Source organism: Solanum pennellii, chromosome 8 (assembly GCF_001406875.1).
Source record: "Solanum pennellii chromosome 8, SPENNV200".
Taxonomy (NCBI): Eukaryota; Viridiplantae; Streptophyta; class Magnoliopsida; order Solanales; family Solanaceae; genus Solanum; species Solanum pennellii.
This window is the reverse complement of record NC_028644.1, coordinates 53804198-53830310: the sequence shown is the minus strand read 5'-3', so window position 1 is coordinate 53830310 and position 26113 is coordinate 53804198. Positions and strand designations below refer to the sequence as shown.

Below are 26113 nucleotides of genomic sequence, written 5' to 3'. Positions count from 1 at the left end.
ATGTCGTTTGAGAATTTTGTTCAATCGTTCATTGTTGGGAAAGATACTGTGTCGCTGGAAGAAGTTAGATCGGCCCTTCATAGCAGGGAATTACGGCATAAGGCTAACGGCACAAGTACGGACATACAGCCTTCCGGTCTGTTCACCAGTAGCGGAAAGGGAAGGAAAAACGGCGGAAAGAAAAATAAGCCGATGTCGAAGGGTGCAAAGCCAGATGATGTTTGTAATTACTGCAAGGAGAAGGGACATTGGAAATTTGATTGTCCGAAGAAGAAGAAGCAATCGGAAAAACAATCAGTTTCTGCTGCTGTTGCTGAAGAAGACACCAATTCTGAAGAAGACATTGCCCTAGTTGCGGATGAGCACACTCATCATTCAGATGTGTGGGTTCTCGATTCTGGGGCATCCTATCACATCTGTCCTAGGAGAGAGTGGTTCACGACTTATGAGCAGATAGACGGAGGCAGCATCTCGATGGCCAACAGTTCTGTCTGCAAGGTGGTTGGGACAGGCTCGATCAAGATAAGGACACATGACGGTAGCTTCTGCACATTGAACGAGGTCAGGCACGTTCCATTGATGACGAAAAATCTGATATCTCTCAGTTCTTTGGACAGCAAGGGATTCAGCTGGTCGGGAAAAGATGGAGTCTTGCGGGTCTGGAAGGGTTCAAATCTGATTCTGAAAGGTGTCATGCGTGGTACTTTGTATTTTCTACAAGGTTCCACGGTTACAGGTTCAGCCCATGTTGCATCGTCAGAAGTTCACCAGGAGGATATGACTAAGTTATGGCACATGAGACTTGGTCATATGGGTGAAAGAGGGATGCAAATTCTGTCAAAGGAGGATCTTCTTGCTGGTCATAAGGTTAAAAGCCTAGAGTTTTGTGAACATTGTGTCTTTGGAAAACTACATCGCAACAAGTTTCCAAAAGCCATTCACAGAACAAAAGGCACTCTTGATTATATCCATTCTGATTGCTGGGGTCCATGCCGTGTTGAGTCTTTGGGAGGCTGCAGATTTTTTGTGTCCATGATTGATGACTACTCAAGGATGACTTGGGTGTACATGATGAAGCATAAAAGTGAAGCTTTCCAGAAGTTCAAGGAGTGGAAAATTTTGATGGAAAATCAAACAGGGAAGAAGATCAAGAGGTTGCGAACTGATAATGGGCTGGAATTCTGCTGGTCTGAATTTGATCAATTCTGTAAGGATGAAGGGATTGCTCGACATCGTACAGTCAGAAATACACCACAGCAGAACGGTGTAGCTGAGCGGATGAATCAAACACTTCTGGAGAGAGCAAGGTGCATGCTCTCTAATGCTGGGCTAGATAGAAGATTCTGGGCAGAAGCGGTTAGTACAGCTTGCTACTTGATTAACCGCGGACCACATACAGGCATACAGTGCAAAACACCTATGGAGATGTGGTCAGGAAAAGTTGCTGATTATTCAAATCTGAAAGCTTTTGGTTGTACGGCTTACTATCACGTCAGTGAAGGTAAGTTAGAACCAAGAGCTAAAAAGGGAGTATTTGTGGGCTACGGAGATGGAGTGAAAGGTTTCAGAATCTGGTCTCCAGCAGAAAAGAGGGTTATTATGAGCAGGAACGTTGTCTTTGATGAAAGTTCTCTGCTTAGAACCATTGTGAAGCCTACAACTACGTCAGAAACTGGGAGTCTTGATAAACAGGTGGAGTTTCAAGTCATTCAGAACGAGAGCGATTTGAAAGAACCTGAAGAGGAGGATCAAGAGCCACAGACAGAAACTGATATTCCAGAATCTATGCCATCAGATATCCATCGGAGTATAGCTCAAGATCGGCCAAGGAGGGTTGGAGTTCGGCCACCTACGAGGTATGGTTTTGAGGACATGGTGGGTTATGCACTGCAGGTTGCTGAAGAGGTAGATACATCTGAGCCGTCTACTTACAAAGAAGCCATTTTAAGTTCTGATTCTGAAAAATGGTTTGCCGCTATGGGAGATGAGATGGAGTCCCTACACAAGAATCAGACATGGGATCTGGTCATACAGCCTTCGGGGAGAAAGATTATTACTTGCAAATGGGTTTTCAAGAAGAAGGAAGGGATATCACCAGCAGAAGGAGTCAAGTATAAAGCCAGGGTTGTTGCCAGAGGTTTCAACCAAAGAGAGGGAGTGGACTACAATGAGATCTTCTCACCAGTGGTCAGACATACTTCCATCCGAGTGTTACTAGCGATAGTTACACATCAGAATCTGGAGCTTGAACAACTTGATGTGAAGACAGCGTTTCTACATGGAGAGTTGGAGGAAGAGATATACATGACTCAGCCGGATGGTTTCCAAGTTCCAGGGAAGGAAAATCACGTCTGCAAGTTGAAGAAGTCCTTATATGGACTTAAGCAGTCTCCAAGGCAGTGGTACAAAAGGTTTGACAGCTATATGGTGAAGTTGGGCTATACTCGGAGCTCATATGATTGTTGTGTCTACTACAATAGGCTCAAGGATGATTCATTCATCTATCTGGTGCTTTATGTAGATGATATGCTGATAGCTGCAAAGAAGAAGTATGACATTCAGAAGTTGAAGGGTTTACTTAGTGCTGAGTTTGAGATGAAGGATCTGGGAGCCGCTCGGAAGATTCTAGGGATGGAGATCATTAGAGACAGAGAGAGAAGGAAACTTTTCTTGTCACAGAGAAGCTACATTCAGAAGGTCTTGGCGAGGTTTGGCATGTCTTCATCTAAGCCTATTGATACCCCCAGTGCTGCCAATATCCATCTCACTGCCATGTTCGCTCCACAGTCAGAAGAAGAGAAGGAGTATATGTCACGAGTCCCTTATGCCAGTGCCGTAGGAAGTTTGATGTATGCTATGGTCTGTACAAGGCCAGATTTAGCACATGCAGTCAGTGTAGTGAGCAGATTCATGGGACAACCAGGGAGAGAACATTGGCAGGCTGTGAAGAGAATTTTCCGGTACCTTAGAGGTACATCTGACGTTGGTCTCATTTATGGAGGTGATACTCAGTGCTTGGTTACTGGCTATTCTGATTCTGACTATGCTGGAGATGTTGACACAAGAAGATCGATGACTGGCTATGTGTTTACCCTTGGAGGATCTGTCGTCAGTTGGAAGGCAACTTTGCAACCTACAGTGACTTTGTCTACTACGGAAGCGGAGTACATGGCCTTGACAGAGGCTGCAAAAGAAGGGATTTGGCTGAAAGGGCTGGTTAGTGATCTTGGTCTGCATCATGATCAGGCTACGGTGTATTGTGACAGTTTGAGCGCAATTTGTCTAGCCAAGGATCAAGTCCATCATGAGAGAACCAAGCATATTGACGTAAGGTATCATTTTCTGAGAAGTGAGAAGAGAATCAAGGTGAAGAAAGTAGGAACTGCTGATAATCCTGCTGATATGTTCACAAAGCCGGTTCCACAGAGCAAGTTTCAACACTGTTTGGACTTGCTCAACATCAGAAGCTGTTAATTGCCCTGCGGGGCAACTCTGAGGAAGAGGGGGAGGCCTGGCACTATCATAGTGCGTCTGAAGAATCTGTTCGGAGAATTCAAGTCAAGGTGGAGATTTGTTGAATGCCTTGAATCGGACCCGTTACAAACAGAAAGGACGGGGGTCTCGCTGCCCGGCCCGACGGTATACAATGTTATTGTATTGGGCCCTTAATTATCTGTTAATTCTGTATGTTGGGCCCAAGCCTGTTAGGGCGTAGCTTAGCACTATATATAGACGCTATGGCAAACCCTATTCTGTAATTCTGTTCTTGCCTCTCCATAATAAAACTGCTCTCCCTCTTCCCCGTGGACGTAGCCAATTTATTGGTGAACCACGTAAATCTGTTGTCTTGTTTTTTGCGTTTATATTTTCTCGTATTATCTCAAATTCCGCATAACAAAGTGTAATAGACTTCCGCTTTGCTTTTATAAAAGACTTTGATTATATATAAAATGTTTTAAATTTCTGCACTTTTCTATTATCTTATGTTATGATATGCAAAGGGACTTGTATGAAACCCTTTCGGGGTCGAATATGCCTTCTTTAAAATCTAGTGGGTACCCCTGGGTCATGAAAACAAGGTAATACTTATCTCTTATTAGGAAAATCAGGCTATGCTTATTCTATCTTAAGTTATAAAAGTGGAGGGAGATCATGATCTATTGTATGAATAGTTAGATGAGAAGTCTTAGTGTGCCTCTAGGTATAGTAATCCTTAAAACATTCAGCTTGTAAAGATGTTAGGAAAGATAGAGATTATAGATAAGTTAGTTACCTTAAAGTCCACGAACTATATAGGTTTGAATATTATATCTATAACATATGGATGAATTCACTATGCGCTGGTAGCTTCTTCATTTGAATTCGAAGTTAGTTGAATGGTGTGGTAAGAAGAAGTTTATTCTTGGAATGAGATTTTCTATTGAAATATAGGATTAATATGTTCATTGTACGTGTAACACCTTGTAACTCCAACTTAAGCTTGAACATGGAGAAAGCATATAGTTAGATTCAGACTTGAGTAAAAGTAGACACATGTATCCTTGTGAAGGTTATAATTGCAGTGATGAAGGATAGTACTCAAGAGAAGAAGAATAGTTGAGAAGTGTTTATAAGTTAAAACGTCGGTAGTTTTATTATTTAAAAAACAATAGAATTATTCTTACCTCATGCTTATGGTACTCACATCTCATGTCAAGTAGCTTTAGATTGTGTGTTGCCCATGTTCAAATCTATAATGTTCACACTTAACAAATCTATGTCATAGTTTCACGTGAACTATGCCAATTAATTTTTCCCTTCAAATCTTATAAGAGTTCAATTTTCCAAATCTCAAAATGCCAATGAAGGCTAATTTCATGTCATTATTTATATTCTTCATACTTATCCTAGTTCTTATGCTCTTAGTTCATGCTTCTGAATTTCTTATTATTGGTTGCTAGACCCTTATTGTTTGTAAATCACTTTATGCTATTATATAAAGCAAAATATTTCCCAAAGAAATCTTAGCTTACTCTATTCACGTGTTTATTCTAGCTTTGATCTTCATTCGGGGACAAATGATCCCAAGGAGAGATATTGTAACACCTCAAGAATCTATTCTTAGAATCTGATTTTTCTCATCGTAAGTATATAAGCTTGAACCAGGTGATGATGTCTAACTTGATCTTATGTGTTAGGGTTCACTCTAATGTGCGAAAGTGTATAGGAAGTGGTTTAAGATCATAAGACAACTCCAATATTTATTCGAGTTACGCCTTCTTACCAGCTAAGTTTTCTGCATTACTTCATATAAGGGTGGACTTCAAATGATCATATCTCTTAGTATAAAATGAATTAGGTAGCGGATAACTTATCAAATTATAGGTGTAAGATTGTTCTTTCCAACTCAACCATGTTTTTCTCATTTTGAGTTCGGAATAAAAAGTTATGACTATTTTACTAGAGACTATCATATCAAAGTTTTCTGAGTCAATGACCTATGAAACTCATCAATGGGTTGTAGATGGAATAATGATCTATATTGTTCACTTATACAAAAAGTCCTCAAATTCATTTTTTGGGTCCATATTCCTACGTAACTGGTCATATTTTTAACTCGTAGAATGAAGTCTAACTTCCACGGATGAGATCTACGGTCTGTAGATCAAACTACAAACTGTAGATGTCCTCGTGAAAGGTTTCTGATAGCTTTAATTGTGATTTCTGTTATATTTTCTCATTTTTTCTATGTCTAATCATGACATTAGGATATCCTAAAAGGCCTTTATGCTCAAGTCTTAGTTCTTATACTCTTAACTCCCTCAAAATAAAAAACTACACTAATAAAGAAAAGTTGGGGCTTTATGAACTTGTGATATTCTTTATTAGTTCATCGTTTCACTTTGATCTAAAAAACCTTTTTGTACTGATTTAGCATGATTTTCATGGTTCCTCAAACATTTATGATTTTTAAGCAAGATGACTAGTATGATATGAATTTAAACCTAAATTCAGGTTACTTAAATATGATTTTTAAGCTTAATCTCACATATGATTCAATTATTATGGATAATTTTCATACCTATAAGAATTATATATATATATATATATATATATATATATATATATTAAGATTTAGAAAGCTCAAGCCCCATAATTATGAATCAATTAATGATTATTTTAATCGCTTTGTCGGTTGACCTTCTGGCTCTCTGAGAGGCTCAAATTAGTGGATCCATATAGATATAATATGGTCATATACTCTGGCAAGGCATAGGAAAACCCTTCCAATTGGGTTAGTTGTTGGACATCATGAGCTCACATGATTTATGTCGGTTATAAGAAACTTCCTAGTTTATGCATTTTTATGATAGATCCTTATTAAATCTATTTGATTCACTTTAAGTATATTATTTATAACTATGATTACGTAAGGCTATTGAGGTAGACTCGTATCTATATATGCTTATGAAAGAAGATTGTGAATGGTTTTTAGATAGGAACTCCAACTACTTTCACTTTAGTTATTTCACTTTGTATATAATTTTCAGAATCTTATTTTACGACCCTTTTTATGCTATTTTAAGACTATGTTAGTTCCCCTTGCTCATTTAATTCTACGTACTGACACATACATTTTTCTTCACTGCATCCTCTTATGATGTAGATTACAGTATTCATACTCAAATTAGTCATTAGTGATGTTCCAACACTCTCTGTCAGCTTTTGCTGAGCCTCTTTATTAGTGGACTCCTTTATTTTAGACTATCAAACTCTTTTCCTTGTGTTGTCTTTATCTTGAGGTAGTTGGAAGCCATGTATCGATAGACTTATCTTTTCATTCTACAGTAGTAGAATGTTTAATTAGACATTAGAGATGTAGTTTCATGGATTTTCTAAACTCTATTATTTGGTGATGTATTTCAGCTTCCGCTTAGTGTCACGTCCGGAGCCTACACCCTGGACGTGGCCGGCAATCGAAGATCATTGCTGGCCCCCAAGCGAACCCTTGGCCTGTCATACTTAACTCAGCGGAAGACTCAATTCAACTCAATCAAGAAATTGAGCATGTTTTAAGGAGACACTTAATATAACAATCTGGCCAAAATGGCACTTAAGTCTCAATACTTGAACACATGAAATATAAGATAAATTAGACTCCAAAATTGAACTAATTGTCTACTAATCCTCTAAATCAGCCGCTCTAGCTGGTGCAGCACGCCAGGGCCTGACCGACAGAGTCTATCCTGAGACGCTCTGGTAGGCGCGGCGCCCCAGGGCCAATCAGACGGGTTTTCTTCTCCAATTTTCAATTCTTAACCTCCTAACTTTCATGAATCCCACCCCAAATACTTAGGATCTCTAAATACTTAATTACACAACAGATTAGACCCAAAAAAATATGAAAACATGAATTAGATCTACTTGGGATACACTACAAGAATTTTACGAATTTTCATCAAGAACTCTCATATTCATCATTCCGTATACTCTTAACTTGCTGAATTGAAACAAATTAGGTGTGGTTGAAAGTACCCAACACCGAATGATCTCACATACCTCGATAGGGATCACCCCCGACGAAATTCACGCAACGATTTTGGCGTTCTTGGACAATTCTTGATCTTCCTCTTCTTTTCTCTTTTCTCCCAAGACCTAAGCGTTCTTATTTTTTCTATAACTGATTGGGACTTAGTTTTACCCCTAATATAACCTAAAAACGAATTAGGAAGTACTAGGGTGAAAAGACAATTTTACCCTTACTAAAATCCGGATTGGATTTTTCTCATCCCAACATCCAAACTTCCGAAAGGTATATCTCCCTCATACGACATAGGATTTTCGCAAACTCGGCAGTGTTGGAAAGATCTTCCCAAGGTCTTTCCAACCATACAAAGAACTCATCCAAACTTCTCCTGAGCTGGAAGTTATGACCGCTTGAAAATGACCAAAATTCACTTTTGAAAGCTGGAAATTTTCCAGATTTCTCTACTTATTCCCAAAAATGATTATTCTTGGTTTCTTAGCTTATTCTTAGTCAATTCAAGTTATGAGATGTAACACTTAGTTTATTTATGTTATGCTTTTAAATGTATTCCAAGGATTAGTTTGTGATCACTCATGGTTCCAGGTATTGTGTCCTGACTACGATATAGACTCGAGTCGTGACAAATTTATTGTGCCCTAAAATGTAATTAGGAGTTATTGTATCCTATGAAGACATGAAAAAAAGATAAAGGTTATTGTATCGTAAAATGCAATTAAAGGTTATTATTCCCTACAAAGATATGAAAAAAAAAGGTTATTGTATCCTAAAATGCAACTAGGGGTTATTGTTCCCAATGAACACATGAAAAAATAAGGGTCATTGTGTCCTAAAATGCAACTAGGGGTTATTGTTTCCTATGAAGACAATGAAAAGAAAATAAGAGTTATTGTATCATATAGGGGGCTATATATTGTGAAGACGTGAAAAAAGAAAATAGGATTTATTGTTATTTGAATATCTAGAATTAATACATGAACATTTTACCAATTTCACTAATTTGTTGATTTGAATTCAATTCCCCTTAATAAAAATATATCAAACAACTAATGTCTGCAAAAAAAAAAAAAGAGACTATTTTATGCAACCCTAATTTTCAAAAATGGAGAGAGCCTAAAATGCTCCTTAACTATTTGAGTTGGTACAAAACTTTCATCTGTTCACTTTCGTCCCCAAATGCCATTGATGATAACCTTTTGGCTGTAACATATTCTTATTTCTAATGACCTACACTCATAATTAGGTGATAAGAGGGCAACATTGCACAAAATCCCATAGTTTAAGAATATTTTAGGTCTTTCTTCATTCAAATAATTTGAAATTGCTTAATATTGGGTTTGCAATGTCCCATTTCTTGTGAATTTTCTTTAATTTGTGAACTGACTATTTTACCATTCTCCTTAGTGTTTGATCATGCTTAGTTTGTATTTCGGAATTGGTTAGTATGGCCTCTAATACGTTTTGGGTATACTTTTAGTGATTTGAATCATTTTTATAGGGTTTACTTTAGTCAATATTTTGAGTTTTGAGCATTGGATGAGAATTTCTCCAGTTCCATCGTATCCAGAATGGTGAGTTTGAGCTAGTCATGTGGTTGGTAAGGTTTTCGAGACCATGGGTTGAATTTTGGGTGTTTGGGTGAAAATTTAAAGTTTAGCCTTAAGAGTGGTTCGGGAGTATAATTTCATCATTTGATCTCTTTTCAAAAATCTAGAGATTCTATTGAGTCTAAAATATTGATTATAATGGGGTATCATGCCCAGTTTATTTTTATACGACCCTGAGTTATTCCTGATGGTCCATTCAGAAGCTTTCTATTTGAATTTGAGTTAATGATTTTCAATTTCTAGTGCATGCCTTTTTTTTACCTTCGCGATCGCGATGTTGTCTCTCTTGTGGAGTACACGATCGCGATGAATCTTTCCACCCCTAGACTTCGTGATCGAGAACAGGGAGTCTCACGATCACGTTGTATGTTTCTGTGCCCTTCGCAATTGCAAGAGTTAGTGGCTCACCTTCACGATGATCTAATTTCGCCTGAACATACCCAAATTCAGGATTTCTCTCAAATTTCTATTTTTCACCTTTTCAAACCCTTGGAGCTTTAGAAGATGATTTTTGAGCGATTCTTGATGATTATTAGATTTGGATAAGCTTATCTTAATCTTTATCGGATTCCTATTAATTTCATCATTGAAAACATCTTCAAATCAAGGTTTAAGTGAGGATTTTAATTTTCCCCCTAAAATGAGAAAAATGGATATTTCATGATTTCAAACTCGTTTTTTACTTGATTTCAATGAGCTTTTCGATCAAGATTTTCTCTTGGCTTGTGGAAAGTGTATCATAATTGAAAATCTTATTTTACTCTTTTGATTTTCGAAGTGATTTTTGAATTATTTCATCCCCATTTCAAAATCTTTCAATATGGGTATCATTAGGCTTCTTTTGATGAACTCTTTTTAATCTTGATAGTTGGGGATCGTTTTGGTTAGTGTGTGGGTGAGGATACTCTGATGGAATTGTTCAGGTGAAGTTTCGACCTTGAGGTAGGTTAGGCTATCCCCGTTTTAGACTGATATGAGTAATTAACTTGTTCTTAGGAAGTTAACTATGAAATGAGTAATTGTATGTGCCTTAGAAGTTGGTAAGTGTTGACATTTTTGTTTAAATTCGATTAATGCCTTGAATTTGATGTTTAGCCTATGTCTAAGCTTTTATGATATTTGTTAACTGTTGTGGGAAGTCTATGGTACTTGAGAAATTGCCAAAGTAGGGGCTTAAGAGTTGACTTATGAACATCTTAAAATGAAAAAATGTTTTCTAAGTGGTAAAAATTGATTTAAAATGAATTACTCCACTATCTCTATCATTGAGAGTACATTTCATGACTTGTGGAGTTGGGAACTTGATGTTATTTGCAACTCTTAGTAAACTGATTATATCTTGTGTTGTATGCATGTAACATTCATCCTCATACAACTTATCATGGTTCATGAAAATATGAGGAAGTAGAGAAATACTATCTTTTTAAGAAACAAAATGTGACACCTTACTTATATGCTTAAACACACTGAGGTGAAAAGTTGATGATATTGAACTATTGAGATCGGTATGCGGACTGCAGTTCCCATGGGTCCTTGGTTAGAAGCTAGAGGCTCGACAAGGTGTATATGACAGGTTGTGCGAAGACCTTGGTACCACCACATCATCTTGTCATTTCATCATCTAACTGCATCATTGGTTAGTCATGTTGAGTTGTGTGACTTGTTTATGAGTTGGTTTACTATAATCTGTCTCCTTGTATAATTACTTTACTCGCGTCGTTCTATGTAAATTAGCAACATCGATGCCGGAGTGAGATATTTCTACGTGCAAGTGGAAGCGATCATAGTTTACTTCTTAAGTCTGTTTAGTTGCTTTTACTCATTCGGTCTAACCTTGTGAGTACTTTGGATTGTACTCACCCCCTAGTTCTATTATCCTTTTGATTTAGGTCCTAGTCAGGGTCAGTTTCAGAGTAGCTGATTAGATTCCAACGCAATTTCCCCTTTCAGAGTTTGTGGTGAGATCTTGTTTCCGGGTCGTCATTAGTCTCTATCTAGTGCTTGAAGTCTTTAATTTTATTTTCAAAAACTTATGTATTTCAGATTTTAGATTGTATTAGATGCTTTATACACTTATGCTACCAGTTTTTGGGATATTCTTTGTTGTTTTTCATTCATTTAGGAGTCGTTTAGTAGAGTGTATAAGAATAATGCAAATGTAGATATAGTATATTAGTAATGTTTGTGTTAGTTATGATGATATTTTTTTATGCAATATTTGGTTTGGTGTACTAAAATATTATGCATTACACAATTTTTTTAGAAAAAGTTTTTGTTTACAAAAATATCCTCCACAAATATAGATTAAAGGATGTAAAAAAAAGTTTTTAATGGAAATTGTGTCTTTAATAATGTTAATGCATGTATTAGAACCCATTGCATTACTAATGCATAGAAATTTGGTATTAGTAACACCCTCGTCAATACACAATAGAGTTTATTATTAATAGAAGCATTAGTCATGCATATGTTAGAAAAGTGTATCAAATAAGGTACTACTAATACATCAAGTTAATGCATCATTAATTTCTCTAATACACTCTACCAAACGACCCCTTATGATCTGACTTCTCTTCTAATATCTCGTATGTATGATTCCTTCGACTTAGAAACCATTTTAGGATTGTCGGAGTGTGTATCATCATAATCACGACTTTTGGATCGTGATATGGCTGAAATGATTAATCTGATTTTGGGTTCTATAATAAAATCACAACCTTCTCCCTTTTTTACTTCCTCTCTCTTCCACTTTTTTTCTTCTCGGATCTTGTCCACCATTTTCAAATTTAATTTTTCAAAGCTTATGACAAAACAAGGGTGAAAAAATGAGAAAAATAATGAGGACATTCATATTAGAAATAATTAGTTTAATAGAAGACAATTTAATAGCATTTTTTTCCTTAGTGTGAACCCAAAATTCAAAATAAATGTACCCCACCACCATAATAATTATATTAAAATAATATGAATATGTAAGTTCCTTTCGAGTTCGAGTCTGATATTCCAATTAAGAATAAGAGATTAAAAAGAATAAAAAGAACAGAGATGAACAAGATAATTAACTAGCTAGATAATTAAAAAATCTAATACAAAATAAAAATAAAAAAATCTTTTTAATGATGAACATTCAGATGCGGAGTTTTCCTGGATTCTCAATTATGAATTGCATTATAATAGATCGGGTATTAGTTTAAAATAGGTCAATAGAAAGATATTATGAAATTAATAGTTTTTTTTAGTATTACGTTAAAGCATATTAAGTCAAAATATGAATTATGCGTGGTATTATTATTTATTTGAGCATGATTTAGATTTGGACTAATCAAATTTTGCAACATAGTAAATAAATATTTAACGATTTTACTTTAGGGGAATCAATAATGATAAGAGTTGATATGAGTCAAATGACTAATATCTAGGGTAATTTTGAGCCAAAAAGTTGACTTAAGGATATTTCAAGGTCGAAAGATAGATAAAGAGTAATTTTGTACCAATTCAAATAGTTAAAGGGTCTGACTTTTCTCCGTTTTGAAAATTTTCATAGTAATGGAATATCATATATATTATTAGTGACTTTTTTTCCTTTAATTTGCCAAAGCTCCTTATGTAAGAGATTATGAAGCACTAATCAGCAGTTATTCAAAAGAAAGTTACTCTTAAATTTTGCAAGTAAAGTTACCCGTTTGGCCATAAATTTTGCAAGTAAAACTTGGGAAAAAACTTGGCAAATTTTGTTTGTCCATACACTTTTTTATTATTTGGCAAATTTTTTTGGCAAATTTTCCAAATTTCCAAATACTAGAAAAAACTAGTATTTGGGCCAAATTTCATTATTTGGAAAGTTTAGAAATTCAATTTTTACCCTTAACTTTTTATTTTACAAAAATAATATATTTATTGACACCAACCAATTCAATTAGCTTCCTTCTACATGCATTCTTTTGATTTTATACATTCCTTTGTTACAGTTAGTCTTAATGAACTAGCTACTAAATAAAACATGAATTGCATTTATTTTATTTTGGTAGATAAATATTACGTTGTTGATGCTGTTCTACGGAACACAAGAGGATTTTTAGCTCCATTCAAAGGAATGCGCTATCATTTGCAGGACTACCGAGGAAGTGAAAGAGAGCCTAAGAATGGAAAAGATCTATTTAACTATAGACATGCTTCTCTGCGCAATGTAATTGAAAGAACTTTTGGTGCATGGAAAAGTAGATTCAGAATACTAAGACAAGGCATGAACAACTATGAATGTGACATGCAAGTGAAAATAGTAATTGCTTGCGCTGTATTGCATAATTTTTTACGTGAACACCAAAGTAGTGATGGAATATTCAATGAATATGAAAATGATGATATGGTTGTTGATGAAAGTGACGAACTATTGGCTCAGGGTAACAACATCGCTTCATCTTCTCGATCATCTGATTCGGAAATGCAAGCTCATCGAGAAGAGATTGTTCATAAAATGTGGGAAGATTATATTAAAGAATAGGTTGAACTCTTTCAGATGAGAAAGCATAGGTTCTTCAGTGATTGCAATATTTATTTCCTTTTGTTTTCTTCTCTTTTTTTTTCCCGAATTTATATTAGTTGTATTTTCATTATCATGATTTGTACCAAGACCTTTTCACTATACGAATATTTACTGTAATGATTCTTGTTGATTTGTTGCGGAAGTCATAAATCTTGTTACGTGAGATTTCTATTGTGCTATGTAATACAAATTTATGGTTAGTTTGATAGTTTTAAAAACTTATGGGTATAAATCATATTTCTTAAAAAAATGAAATATGTTTCTCAAATTCTATGGCCAAACATATGGTAAAATTTCACCCAAATTTTCATCCAAATAATATTTGCCAAAAATATTTGAATATCTATGGTCAAACGCTAGCTTAAACAATGTTTGAGTATATGAAAGCAGCTGCTGCTGCTTAGACTTTTGGTATCATATTCTCTTTTCATTTTATGCCAAAAAAATTACACCTTTTTAGATGATTTCCTTTCTCTTCTTTTCTTTTCTTTTTCCCCCTTTTCCTTCTCCTTGATCGAGGTGTGCATTGTTCCATCCCATGCACATGCATAAACTCCAAAATTAGTTATTTCCTCCGTTTCTTTTTATATGAGTTTAGTTTGATTTGACACAAAATTTAAAAAATATAAAAACTTTTTTGAAATTTATGGTCTAAAAAATAGCACAACAAAATCTCTTTTCAAAAAATATGAAAAAACATTTGTTATTAGTGAGATTCAAACACGCAAGCATTCTCTCATTACAAGCATCTGGAAATACTAGGTCACAACAGTTTGTTGTGTTAAGGTTGTCCAAGACATGTTATTTGATATTTCATATATCATTCTGAAGAAAGATACACTATGACAATCATATAGCTACGCCATTGAGATGAGCATTTTAAAATTACTCCCTCCGTTTCAAAAAGGATGACCTAGTTTGACTTGAAACGGAGTTTAAGAAAAGAAAGAAGACTTTTTAATCTTGTGTAACTAATTAAAGTTATGTCAAATGTACCAAAATGTCCTTTAATCTTGTGGTCTTAAACATGTCACGTGGAAAGTTAAAAGAATCTATGAAAAATTACGATAAAAGATAGACTTGTTTGAATCTCGAAATGCGAAAAATGTCACATAAAAATGAAATAAAGAAAATATTAAATACTAAAAAGCTATGTTATTTTATTTGAGATAGACTAAAAGTAAAAGTGAGTCGTATAACCTGAGAGAGGGGGAGTAAGTCTTTCTCCCCTTATCTCACTTGTCATGAAAGAAGAAAAAGATACTCTCTCTGTCTCATTTTATATGGCAATATTTGACCGAGTACGGAGTTTAAGAAATAAATGAAGACTTTGAAATATTTAGCAAATTGTCCTTTAAAAGTTAACTCACTTTTCTCTCTCCTTATAAATGTATTATAAATATATTTGAGTACTATTTTTAAAATTATGTAAAAAAAATTATACCTTTAAATACTTGACATATAAGAAAATGTGATATTCTTTTTGGGATTGACCAAAAAGAAAATTGTGCCACATAAAATGCGACGGAGGAAGTATTTATTTGGAAAGCAATGATAAGATGATGATATATAGATTAGATGAACCCTCCAATCAAAAACTCCTGCTTGTTTAAGTCCCATGCATAAGTATCTCAATACGTTTTTCGATTAGTGTGTCATGCATCGACGTTCTTTTTCTTTTTATTTGTTATCTCATAAAGTTTTTTACTTTAAACCAAAAAAAGACTAAAGTCTCTACTTTAGTTAGTTGTCACGTTATCATTTTTTCCCTTTCTTTTTCTTTTTCTGTCTGGATAAGCTCAAGATTTACAACATTTTCTAATACGAAACAAATAAAGAGTCAAGTAATTAAAGGGGAAAACAAAATAATCAAACAAATTTGTAATTCCAACTAATTAAAGTAAAGAAATGACAAGAGAGGGCTCAATTATATTATTGAAAACTAATAAATCACACAAATGTTTACAATTATACGACATCACAAAATTTCAAGTACATATATAAATTACATCCTTTAAAGATTCACCATTCAGTAATAGTAGTGATCAACGTTTAGATATTCTTTAGTATATATAATCATTCCACGTGTTACGGTTAATTTATTTGCTTTGATTATAAGCTCTTTTGCAAAATTTAAATAATGAACTTTTATTTGAAAAATTCAAAATTTTGAAACTATGATTTGAAACTGAAGTTAAAATTCTTATATAAATTTCATAAACAAACATTAATTTCAAACTAAAACCTTGAAATTGAGATCTCAAATTCCAATGGTCAAACGTCAAGTCACCAACTTTATTTGTACTAAAGTTTAAAGTTTATAAAAGAAATAAGGAAAATAGCACAAATGAGAAACAATCCATATTATATTTGTTAGCTTAGATTTGATTGTTTCCAGCTTTGGTATTTGTATGAGTCTTAGATAATATAATCTAAGATTCTTGTGTTTTTTTTTTCTTTGCTTTTTCTATCCTTAAAAGGATATCACTTTTCTTTTTTATACAACTCAAATATTTTATTTTTATTTATTAGATGTTGTTGGGGGTGGCCTGGCCCTTTTTATCTTTTTGTGGGAAATAGAGAGATTCTTTGACTGATAATATGTCGTGTTAGTTGCTAATTATATCCCCAAGACTCCAACCTCAAAATTAATCATAAAGTTCCTCTTTTTTATTGTAGAAGGGCAAGATATTGATTTGAGTTAAATAAAGGATCAAATTATAGACACCTATATTATTTCATTTAATTTAAAGTTTGTATCTAAATTGTTAAAAATATAAGTTTTCTATCTGAACTATTAGTTAATAGTTAGTGAAATACATTTAGATGTTGACTAACTATGTCAAATGTTTGTCTAAAACGTGCATTTGTAGATAAAATTTCCATTCACCTAATATAAATAACGACTCTATTTATTGACACATTAATTTTTTTTAATGTATTTTTATTTGACTTCTTTTAAAAATCATAAACTCTCCCTTTTAAGTAGGGCACGTCACAACAGAGACGAGACTATTCCTAAGAATTAGGTGGAGAAGAAGATGATTTGAATGGCACAGTTGGAATAAATTAATTAATATGGTGATAGTCTTAAACCTTAAACCTTAGCTTTAATCCGACATTAATTTATTAAAAAATTTTCCACATAGAATTATAACTATTTTTTCACCTGACAGAATTTTAATTTGAACAAAAGAGAGAGTGTATATGCATCATCATAAATTAATTAAGGTGCGGTTTGTTAACAATTGAGTCAATAGTTCAAGTAAAAAACTTATACTTTCAATAGTGTGATACTTAAAAAAAAGTTGATATAATTTAAATGTGTCTTTTATCCTTTTCTTTATCTCTTTTAATTTTTAGTTCTTGAATTTCATAGTGATCAGTTGATTTTTGTGAAAGAAAAAAAAAAGAGTGGAAAAGAAAAATCTACAATCACTTTTTTTATGATATTATTCTTTCCCCCCCTTTTTTGTGTGACTATTGTTCAAGATTCTCCAATAATGTAACATTATCGTTATCCTCACAAGCAATGATTTTTAGTCATGAGTCATATAACGAAAGTGCCAACATATTCAAGCTGATTACCTAATTTTACAATGATGATATATTCTTAGAAAAGATATGATCTTAATTAAGCTAATTAATGATAGCTACACTTGATTGTAGCATTTAAAAGAAGGCAAAAAAAATAATAGTAATCAAACTTTGCCTAATGATCAAAAGTTGTACTAGTATTTTAGGTCATTCTTTCTTCTTCGTTTTTTCCTTCTCTCAATGATATGTATTTTGACATGATCATGATAACGTAACATAACATTATAATAAAAGAGACTCTTAGTGGTATTTTTTTAAGCGACAAAATAAAAATATTTAGTACTAATTGAGTTGATGTCATTATATTCAGAATTATTAGAATATTTATTTGTGTTTATATACAAAGTTAGTTCATTACAGATTCTCCATATTTATTATTATCGCAAAATATAATATAACGATAATTATATTGTTATCGCTAAACTCTTTATTTGTTATGGTGTCCGAATATAACTTGTGATACTTAAAAAAATAAATCACACATGACTAGAAACGTATCTTTCTTCTTTCGTTGTCGATTTTTGATGCAATCACTTTTTTTAAGTCCAAATAAGTGATGAAAAGTTGTACACTGGGTAAGAATTTCAAATATTTGTGTTGAATTTGAGATTTTTAAAAAGAGTTACGTTAATAAATAAGTAAGTTATTGATCCGCTTAAATGTTACGTGGTCTGGCTTAAAAAGGGTTTGGACAAAAATGATTTTTTTAAACTGCTCAAATCTAATGGATTGAACGAATTATGAATTTATGAGCTGATTTTGCCACCAATTAAATATAAAACATATATAAGTGATAAGAGAGGGTTATTCGGATAATAACACCTCCCACCTCTAATTCTAAGATTGTAAATTTGCATTATCAGGGAGAAAGATTAAAAAACTAAGCTAATAATTCTGAGAAATTAAAGAAGATGGAAAAATCCAACTTTGTAGCTTATACCATGCAAGACTCAAGAATATATATCAGCTGGCTTCTTTTCCTCCACTAAACAAATAAGAGTACTAGGACCATTAGTATGTACAGTATCACTATACACTATACACATACATTATCCTGAATGCACAAAATTTAGTAAATTAGGTAGTTTCACAATTAAAATTTTTTATGTGATATCTATTCATACCCTTTAATGATTGGAAAATGCTAAATCCTCTATATCTTTGTTTTGACCCTCTCTTCATCAAGGCTCAACCCCACACCAAAAGAGGCAAAATCTAGTGAAGGGAAAAACAACTACACTAAATTGTTGTTTGTCTTCCTTGATTGAAGATGAACTTGTTGTACATAACAACAAACAAGTTTTTCTAAGCTAATGGATACTAAAACTAGCTAGTTGTGGACGTAGTTTAATTTGTCAATAACTTAGTTGATTTTCAGGCTAGAAATAGAGTATTCTTCAATTATATAGTTGGGAGATTATAAAAAGGTTCATGTGATACATATGGTCCACAAAAGTTCTCTTTACAACTGGGCTACTCAAAATCCTTTTGGCTCTGGCTGGAGCTAGCTAAATATAATTAATTGAATGTCCGTCTGAGAAATCAATTAGATTTTATTTTTTAAAAGAAAATTGTGGGAGACAACCAAAACATATTTTAAGGACCCATTAGTGTTGGGTCATTTTTAAATAAAAAGAAGAAGAAAAAAACCTTGCTCTTCTTTTTAGCTATATATATATATATTATAATATCTATTTATCACACCCAACTCCATTATCTCATTTCTCTGTTTAAGTAATCATCCCAAAAATTACTCAATTAATCAGAGCCCCGAAAATGTTAGCTTGTTTAGTTGAACGATTGGTAGCAGAGAACGACACTGATTCGATACCTGATCCTGAAAAAAGTGTTGACATACATGGTGTTTTGAAAGACTTGAATATTGAAGGAAGCATTGATTATGGAGTTACGGCGATAAGTTTAGGCAGTACAGATTTCGGCGGCTTATATTCAGAGAAGCCTTTAGCCGTTATACGTCCAGCCGGAGCCGATGACGTTGTGCGGGTAATTAGGCGAGCGTTAGAGTCACCAACATTAACTGTAGCGGCGAGAGGTAACGGTCATTCCATTAACGGCCAAGCTATGGCCCACCATGGACTGGTAATCGATATGAAATCAATGGCTGATAATAACAGAATCGTTGTAAATGTCAATTTCATGTACGTCGATGTTGGTGGTGGATCATTATGGAGTGATGTATTGAAACATTGCGTTTTGAAATACGGCTTGGCTCCTAAATCGTGGACGGATTATCTTGATTTAACCGTCGGAGGTACTCTGTCTAATGCCGGCGTTAGTGGTCAAACTTTCCGATTTGGGCCCCAAACGTCAACTGTAACGGAATTGGAAGTTGTTACCGGAACCGGAGAAAAATTCATCTGTTCAAATTCTCAACATTCTCAGCTATTCTTCTCTGTTCTTGGTGGACTTGGTCAGTTTGGTATCATTACTAGAGCTCGGGTTTTGCTTCAACCCGTCCCAGATATGGTTAGTACTATCAATTTTTAAAATATTTTAATTTTATCAATAATTATTATAATTTTTTATTGTTTTTTTGTGTATTAGGTGAGATGGATAAGAGTGGTATATAGTGAATTCGACGAGTTCAGTAATGATGCTGAGTTACTGATAACAAGTCCAGAATCGTTTGATTATGTGGAAGGGTTTGTGTTTGTGAATAGTAATGACCCGGTAAATGGATGGTTATCAGTGCCATTAGATTCAAATCAAACATTTGATCCGACCCATTTACCCAAGAAAATTGGTCCGGTTCTGTATTGTCTTGAAGTGGCGTTGCATTATAACAAGCATGACGATCCCTTCATTGTAAATATGGTAAATCTGTCTCCTTTCCTTTTTTTACTTTTGCTTCGTGGATGGGAAGAAAAGGAAAAGTGGCAATGTTTTATTAGCTTTCATATTATTTCCTTGGTTTAAAAAAGATTAATCTAATTTAATTTAAAATAAAATTTAAAAAGAAAAAATATTTTAATTTTGTAATTCTAATTTCAAGTTATATTTTAATAATTTTAAATAAATTAAAAAAAATTAAAATTATCCTTTTTTAACCGATGGAGTATAAAAGTTTGTAACTTTAGAATATTAAATAATAAAACTAGAATTAGTTTTAACCTAGGTGGGTGGGGTGTGGGGCCATAACCATGAATCAAGAATTGGGCCCCAGAAAGAGGGGAACATGAGATAAAATCTAACACAGTGAAAAGGTCAAAAAGAGTGCTTCGTTCCACAATTATAGTCCCTAGAACAAATTCTACTTTATTTAATTGTATTTTAATTAGTAATTCAAAGACACAAAAACAAAAGAATTAATGATGGAAATCACACGTCTGCAGAAAAGCGGCGGAAGTTGGGTTGAGGGGCCAGTTAGTTGTATTAGCACGTTTTGATTTGATACAGAATTTATAAGAAAAAAAGTTAAAATTTATAATTTAAAATATTTATATAATTTTAAAATAAATATTTTAAATTTTAAAAAATAAAAAAATTAAATTGTATAAAAGGAGAGAGACGGAGTAATAGTTTGTATTTTTCTGACGGCAGCTTATTTGAAATTGCCTACACAATTGGGTTTTTATTACGAAATTAACACCCTACTTTTGACTGTCTCGTTTGTTTGTAATCGTTGATGACAAAACTCATAAAGCCTGAAGTTAAAACAGTAAATCTCCATTAGTTATTTGTCTTTTTCTCATATTTGCTAATTAGAATTAGATTTTATAATGTTCTGCGATCTCTAGTTAATCTCCTAATAGGATGTCATTGTGTATATAATTTCTTAATTTACTTTGCACATTTAATACTAACAAATGTTTTCCTTTCTTTTTTTCATGATAGATGATTGAGAAATTGCTAGGCAAATTGAGATATTTGAAGCATTTTAGATTTGAAATCGACTTGACTTATATGAATTTCTTATCACGAGTTGATCATGTAGAAGAAGCGGCTAGAGGTAGTGGTATATGGGCTACACCTCATCCATGGCTTAACATGTTCGTTTCCAAAAAAGATATTGATGCATTCAATCGAATTGTGTTTCAAAATATCTTAAAAAATGGTGTCAATGGCCCTATATTAACCTATCCTCTCCTGCGTAGCAAGTAAGTATATTTTTAAATTTTTGTCTACATCTTTGTGTTCTAAATTTAAATGATTGTTTAAAAAATGTCAACTTTTGATTAACCCTAAAATCGGATTACTTGTTTGTTTATTACTAAATCTATTGTCCATCATCGATTACCCATATTTCTTTTGCTAAGAAAATCAGACTACTTGTTTTTTAAAAAAAAATAAAAATTGACACGACAAGTTTCATTGGCTTTGCAAGAGCCACGTGGATGTCTAATGGACTCAGATAGTGACATGTTCTGGGACCACAAAAATAGGCATCACACATGGCAACCTCATGTCGTTGAGGACCGGTGGTGACGTGTCATGTTCCGATATAAATATAATCTTTTAAAAAATCTATTTGATTTGAATTGGCTTTTGATTTATTTATATTATTTTAATTTTAAAAGTGAATTCAAACAGACCCTAATTATTTTGGTGGCATGCGTAGAATGTGTTTCTTGCTTCTTTTTTTTTTTGAATAATAGTGATCTCCCAGTTACGGGCCAAAATCTTGTTTGTTTCTTTTCTCATTTGAAGTTTTGGTATTCAATTATTTCAATGATATATTTTTCATTTTTTTTTTGTTGAAATTAGGTGGGATAATCGATGGTCAGTGGCGTTACCAAAAAATGAAATATTTTATTTAGTGGCTTTGCTAAGGTTTAGCCATGCACATCCAACGGAGTCAGAAATAAATCAAATGGTGGCACAAAATGAGGAGATTGTACAAACTTGTATCAAGAATGGATTTGATTTTAAAATGTATCTACCTCATTACAACTCCACAGTTGAATGGAAAAGGCACTTTGGGGATCAATGGGGAAGATTTGTCAACAGGAAGAGGCAGTTTGATCCAAAGTATGTCCTTGCACCTGGCCAAAAAATATTTACTAGAAATCACCAATTCTAATAAATATATACTATTAATAATTACTTGTAGGGTAGGTCAAGTTTTACATTTTACAAAATTTGGAATTGAAGTTAAAATTCTTGTGTAAATTTCATCAACGGACCTTGATTTTAATCTAAAAATTTGAAATTGAGATTCAAAAACATATGGTCAAATGCCACCAACTTTTGTTTGTACTAAAGATGTTAAAAGAAATTAGGAATATACACAGAAATGAGAAACTGTCCACATTATATTATTAGCTTAGATTTGATGATTTCGAGCTTTGGTATTTGTATGAGTCTACGTAATATATAGTTTAGAAAGTGAATTTTCTACCTGAACTATCATTTAATGATTAACAAAACATATCTAGACGTTGCCTAAATTATATATTTGTCCAAAACTGCTTGCGTTTGTACATACAATTTTCCTCCTCCTGGAAAATATATAAAACTATTTGTTAACACATTATCTTTTTTTAGTATATTTGTATTCGACATCTTCAAAATTCTAAACTCTCCCCTTTCAAGACGGTGATATCAATGACAAATCTAAGAAAGTGAAGAAGAAAATGATGGATATCACAATCGAAATAAATCAATTTATATGATGATAGTTTAACCTTTAACATATAAACTAATATTAAGTTATTCAGATTTACCATGGTAGAATCATTTTCGGTGTAGTGTCATGTAACAAAAATTTTAAACAAAAGACAGAGTATACATACATAATTGGAAATTAGTCAAGACGTGTTTTGCTAACTATAAGTGATATTTCATGTAAGAAATTCACACTTTTGATAATTCAGATATGAAACTCAAAAAATTAGGATAATTTCAATGTGTTCTATTTTGACTCGTATCTCTTTTTAATTTGAGTTCATGATTTTCAAAGTAATGAATTGATTTTTGGGAAAGAAAAAAAAAGAGCGGAAAAGAAAATCTACACTAAATTTTTTGATAGTATTATTCCGAGTCCGGAGCCTATAGGGTATAAAATGTTAATAAAAATTCCAAAATGATATATGAATATTTATTTTAACCAAAAGGGTAAAATCGCTGGAAGGGCAGCGACTTCGCTTGCCGCAAAAAAATAAAATTGCTGCCTTGGCAGCGATTTCTAAATTTTTTTTTAATAATTTTTTAATAAATCGCTCCCTAAGAAGCGATTTTCTTAATTTTTATTTGAAATAAAAAAAAATTAGGAGCAAATCGCTGCAAGTGCAGCGATTTGTCACCAATTTTCTTTTATATTTTTGTAAATCAATTTTTTAGAAAAATTTTAATTGCTACTTATTTTTAAAAATCATTAAAAAAAATTATTTTGGAATAAGTAGTAGAAAAATTTAAAATTAAAATTTCTTTAGAAAATTTAAAATTAAAATTTCTTTAGAAAATTTAAAATTTAATTTTAAAAATTGTAAAAAAAAAAATTGGAGACAAATCGCTGCCCAGCGATTTGCTCTTAGTTTTTTTTTTAATAAATAATTTAAAAAGTTAACGAAATCGCTGATTAGGCAGCGATTTATTAAAAAATTATTAACAAAAATTTGTTTTGGAAATCGCTGCTAAGGCAGCGATTTTACTTTTTCCGGCAAGCGAAATCGCTGCCCTTCCAGCGATTTTGCCCTTTTGGTTAAAATAAATATTCATATACCGTTTTAAAATTTTTATTAATATTTTATACCCTTTAAGCTTCGGACTCGTATTATTCCTTCGTCCCTCTTTTTTGTGTGACTATCTTTCAAGATTCTCCAATAATGATGAATACGTACATTATCGTTATCCTCACAAGCAATGATATTTAGTCATGAGTCATATCATGAAAGTGCCAACATATTCAAGCTAATTACGTAATTTTACAAATGATTTAATGATGCTATATATATTCTTACAAAAGATGTGATCTTAATTAGGCAAATTAATGATAGCTCCACTTGGCTGTAGCATTTAGAATAAGGGAAAACAGGATGTGTTAATAAATGATTGGATTATTGACCTGTTTAAATATTACTTTGACTAGAGACAATATAATTAAAATGAGCTAAAAGTCTATTCATAATTCAATACATTCAATTCTTATTAAGTTTTAAATTCAAACTCTGGTTTTTCTTAATAATTTGTTTGAGTACTGAATACAATTTTTTACCACATGACTATATAACACATAGAGTCATAATGAGCTCATAGGTCAGTTCGATTGTGGAATAGGTTGAACTAAATGGGTTCAAATTAATAAAATAAATAAGTTATTGATCCGTGGATTGAATGAATTAAAATTTTATAGACTGATATTGCTATTACTAACATAAGGCATATATATAGGTGACAACTGACAAGAGAAGATTGATCGAATAAAATATCTTGTACTTCCAATATTAAGATCACTAGTTCCAATTATCAAGAGACGAAAAGATTATTTTTACAAAAACCTAAGCTAATCATTAAAAGAAATTAAAGAACATGGAAAAATCTAACTGTAGCTTAAAGCATGCAAAACTCAAGAATATATATCAGCTGGCTTCTTTTCCTCCACTAAACAAATAAGAGTACTAGGACCATTAGTATGCACACTATCACCATACACATACATTATTTTGAGTGAATCTAATTAAGTGTACATAAATGCAAATATCCCAAAACTTAGTAAATTAGATACTTTCACAATTAAGTATTTTATGTGATATCTATTCTTACCCTTTAATGTTGGAAAATGCTAAATCCTCTATATCTTTCTTTTGACCCTCTTCTTATGAAGGCTCAAACCCCACATCAGAAGAGGCAAAATCTAGTGAAGGGAAAACAGTTGCACTATATTTCTGTCTGACCCTTTAATGAACTTGTTGGGCATCCTAATAAAGAAGTGTCTGTAGGAAAAATTACACAACACAACAAGCATGTGAGTATTTATATACGATCAATCACTATAGTTTAAAATATTACAATTTGCAGCTATATGTAAAATTTTATGGCAAATCTATCTCTCCTCTCTCCTCCCATTGCCCCCTCTCTCTTCCGCCCTAGTCGATAAGAAGAAATTCATTCAAATTTATTATGTATCAATTGTATTCAATTAAATATAGCTGAGAGATATGTATTTTTATATCAATTGTATTGAAACTATATTTGTATTTTGTATCAACTATATTTATATCATAAATTGTATTCGTGACACAACGAATATAACATGCATTCATCCTCTCTCCTGCCTCTCTCGATTTCACTTGTCTCTCTCCTCCATCGCTCGATCTCGCTCACCTCTCTGCCTCGCTCTCTTGATCTTGCTCACCTCTCCCTATCTCACTCGTCTCTTTCCTTCTAATATGTATTCGTTTTGATACAAAACAGATTATATTTATATTTTTCTTCTTCAAAACCCGTGAAAGTACAACGAATACAAAAACATAACAAGTAAAGTATAAGTACAAATTATAATGAGTGAAATTATAGTTAAGTACTTATTTAAGACCTAATATTAGTTGTTTATGAAAATTCCTCCTTTGTCTAAGCTAGTGGATACTTAGAATGTGTTTGGTATGAAGAAAAATATTTTCTGGAAAATGTTTTTCAATTTTTTCATGTTTAGCTGGGGCAAAAGTTTTGGAAAATGTTTTCCAAATCAACTCATTTTCCTCAAAATTAAGAAAAATGACTTCCCTTCAAAAATTAAGGAAAACATTTTCCAAAGCTCTCCTCCAATTTCAAATTACATTTTTTTGGGAAAAACATCAATTTTTTAAAAAAATATTTTCAATTTTAAAATTTTATTTTTTCACCCGATCTTTTACCACCCCCGGCCCCCCTCCCTCAACACCA

At 32.9% G+C, this 26113-nt stretch overlaps 1 protein-coding gene across 1 annotated transcript; it reads left to right on the top strand.

The window, feature by feature from the left end:
- Positions 1-18660: 18660 nt before the first annotated feature.
- On the top strand, positions 18661-22561 carry LOC107026651 (cytokinin dehydrogenase 7-like). The gene is made up of 4 exons (XM_015227697.2): positions 18661-19759; positions 19838-20107; positions 21128-21390; positions 21998-22561. The coding sequence occupies exons 1-4, from the start codon at positions 19049-19051 to the stop codon at positions 22311-22313; spliced, it is 1560 nt and encodes a 519-aa protein (XP_015083183.1). The 5' UTR covers positions 18661-19048; the 3' UTR covers positions 22314-22561.
- Positions 22562-26113: the final 3552 nt, after the last annotated feature.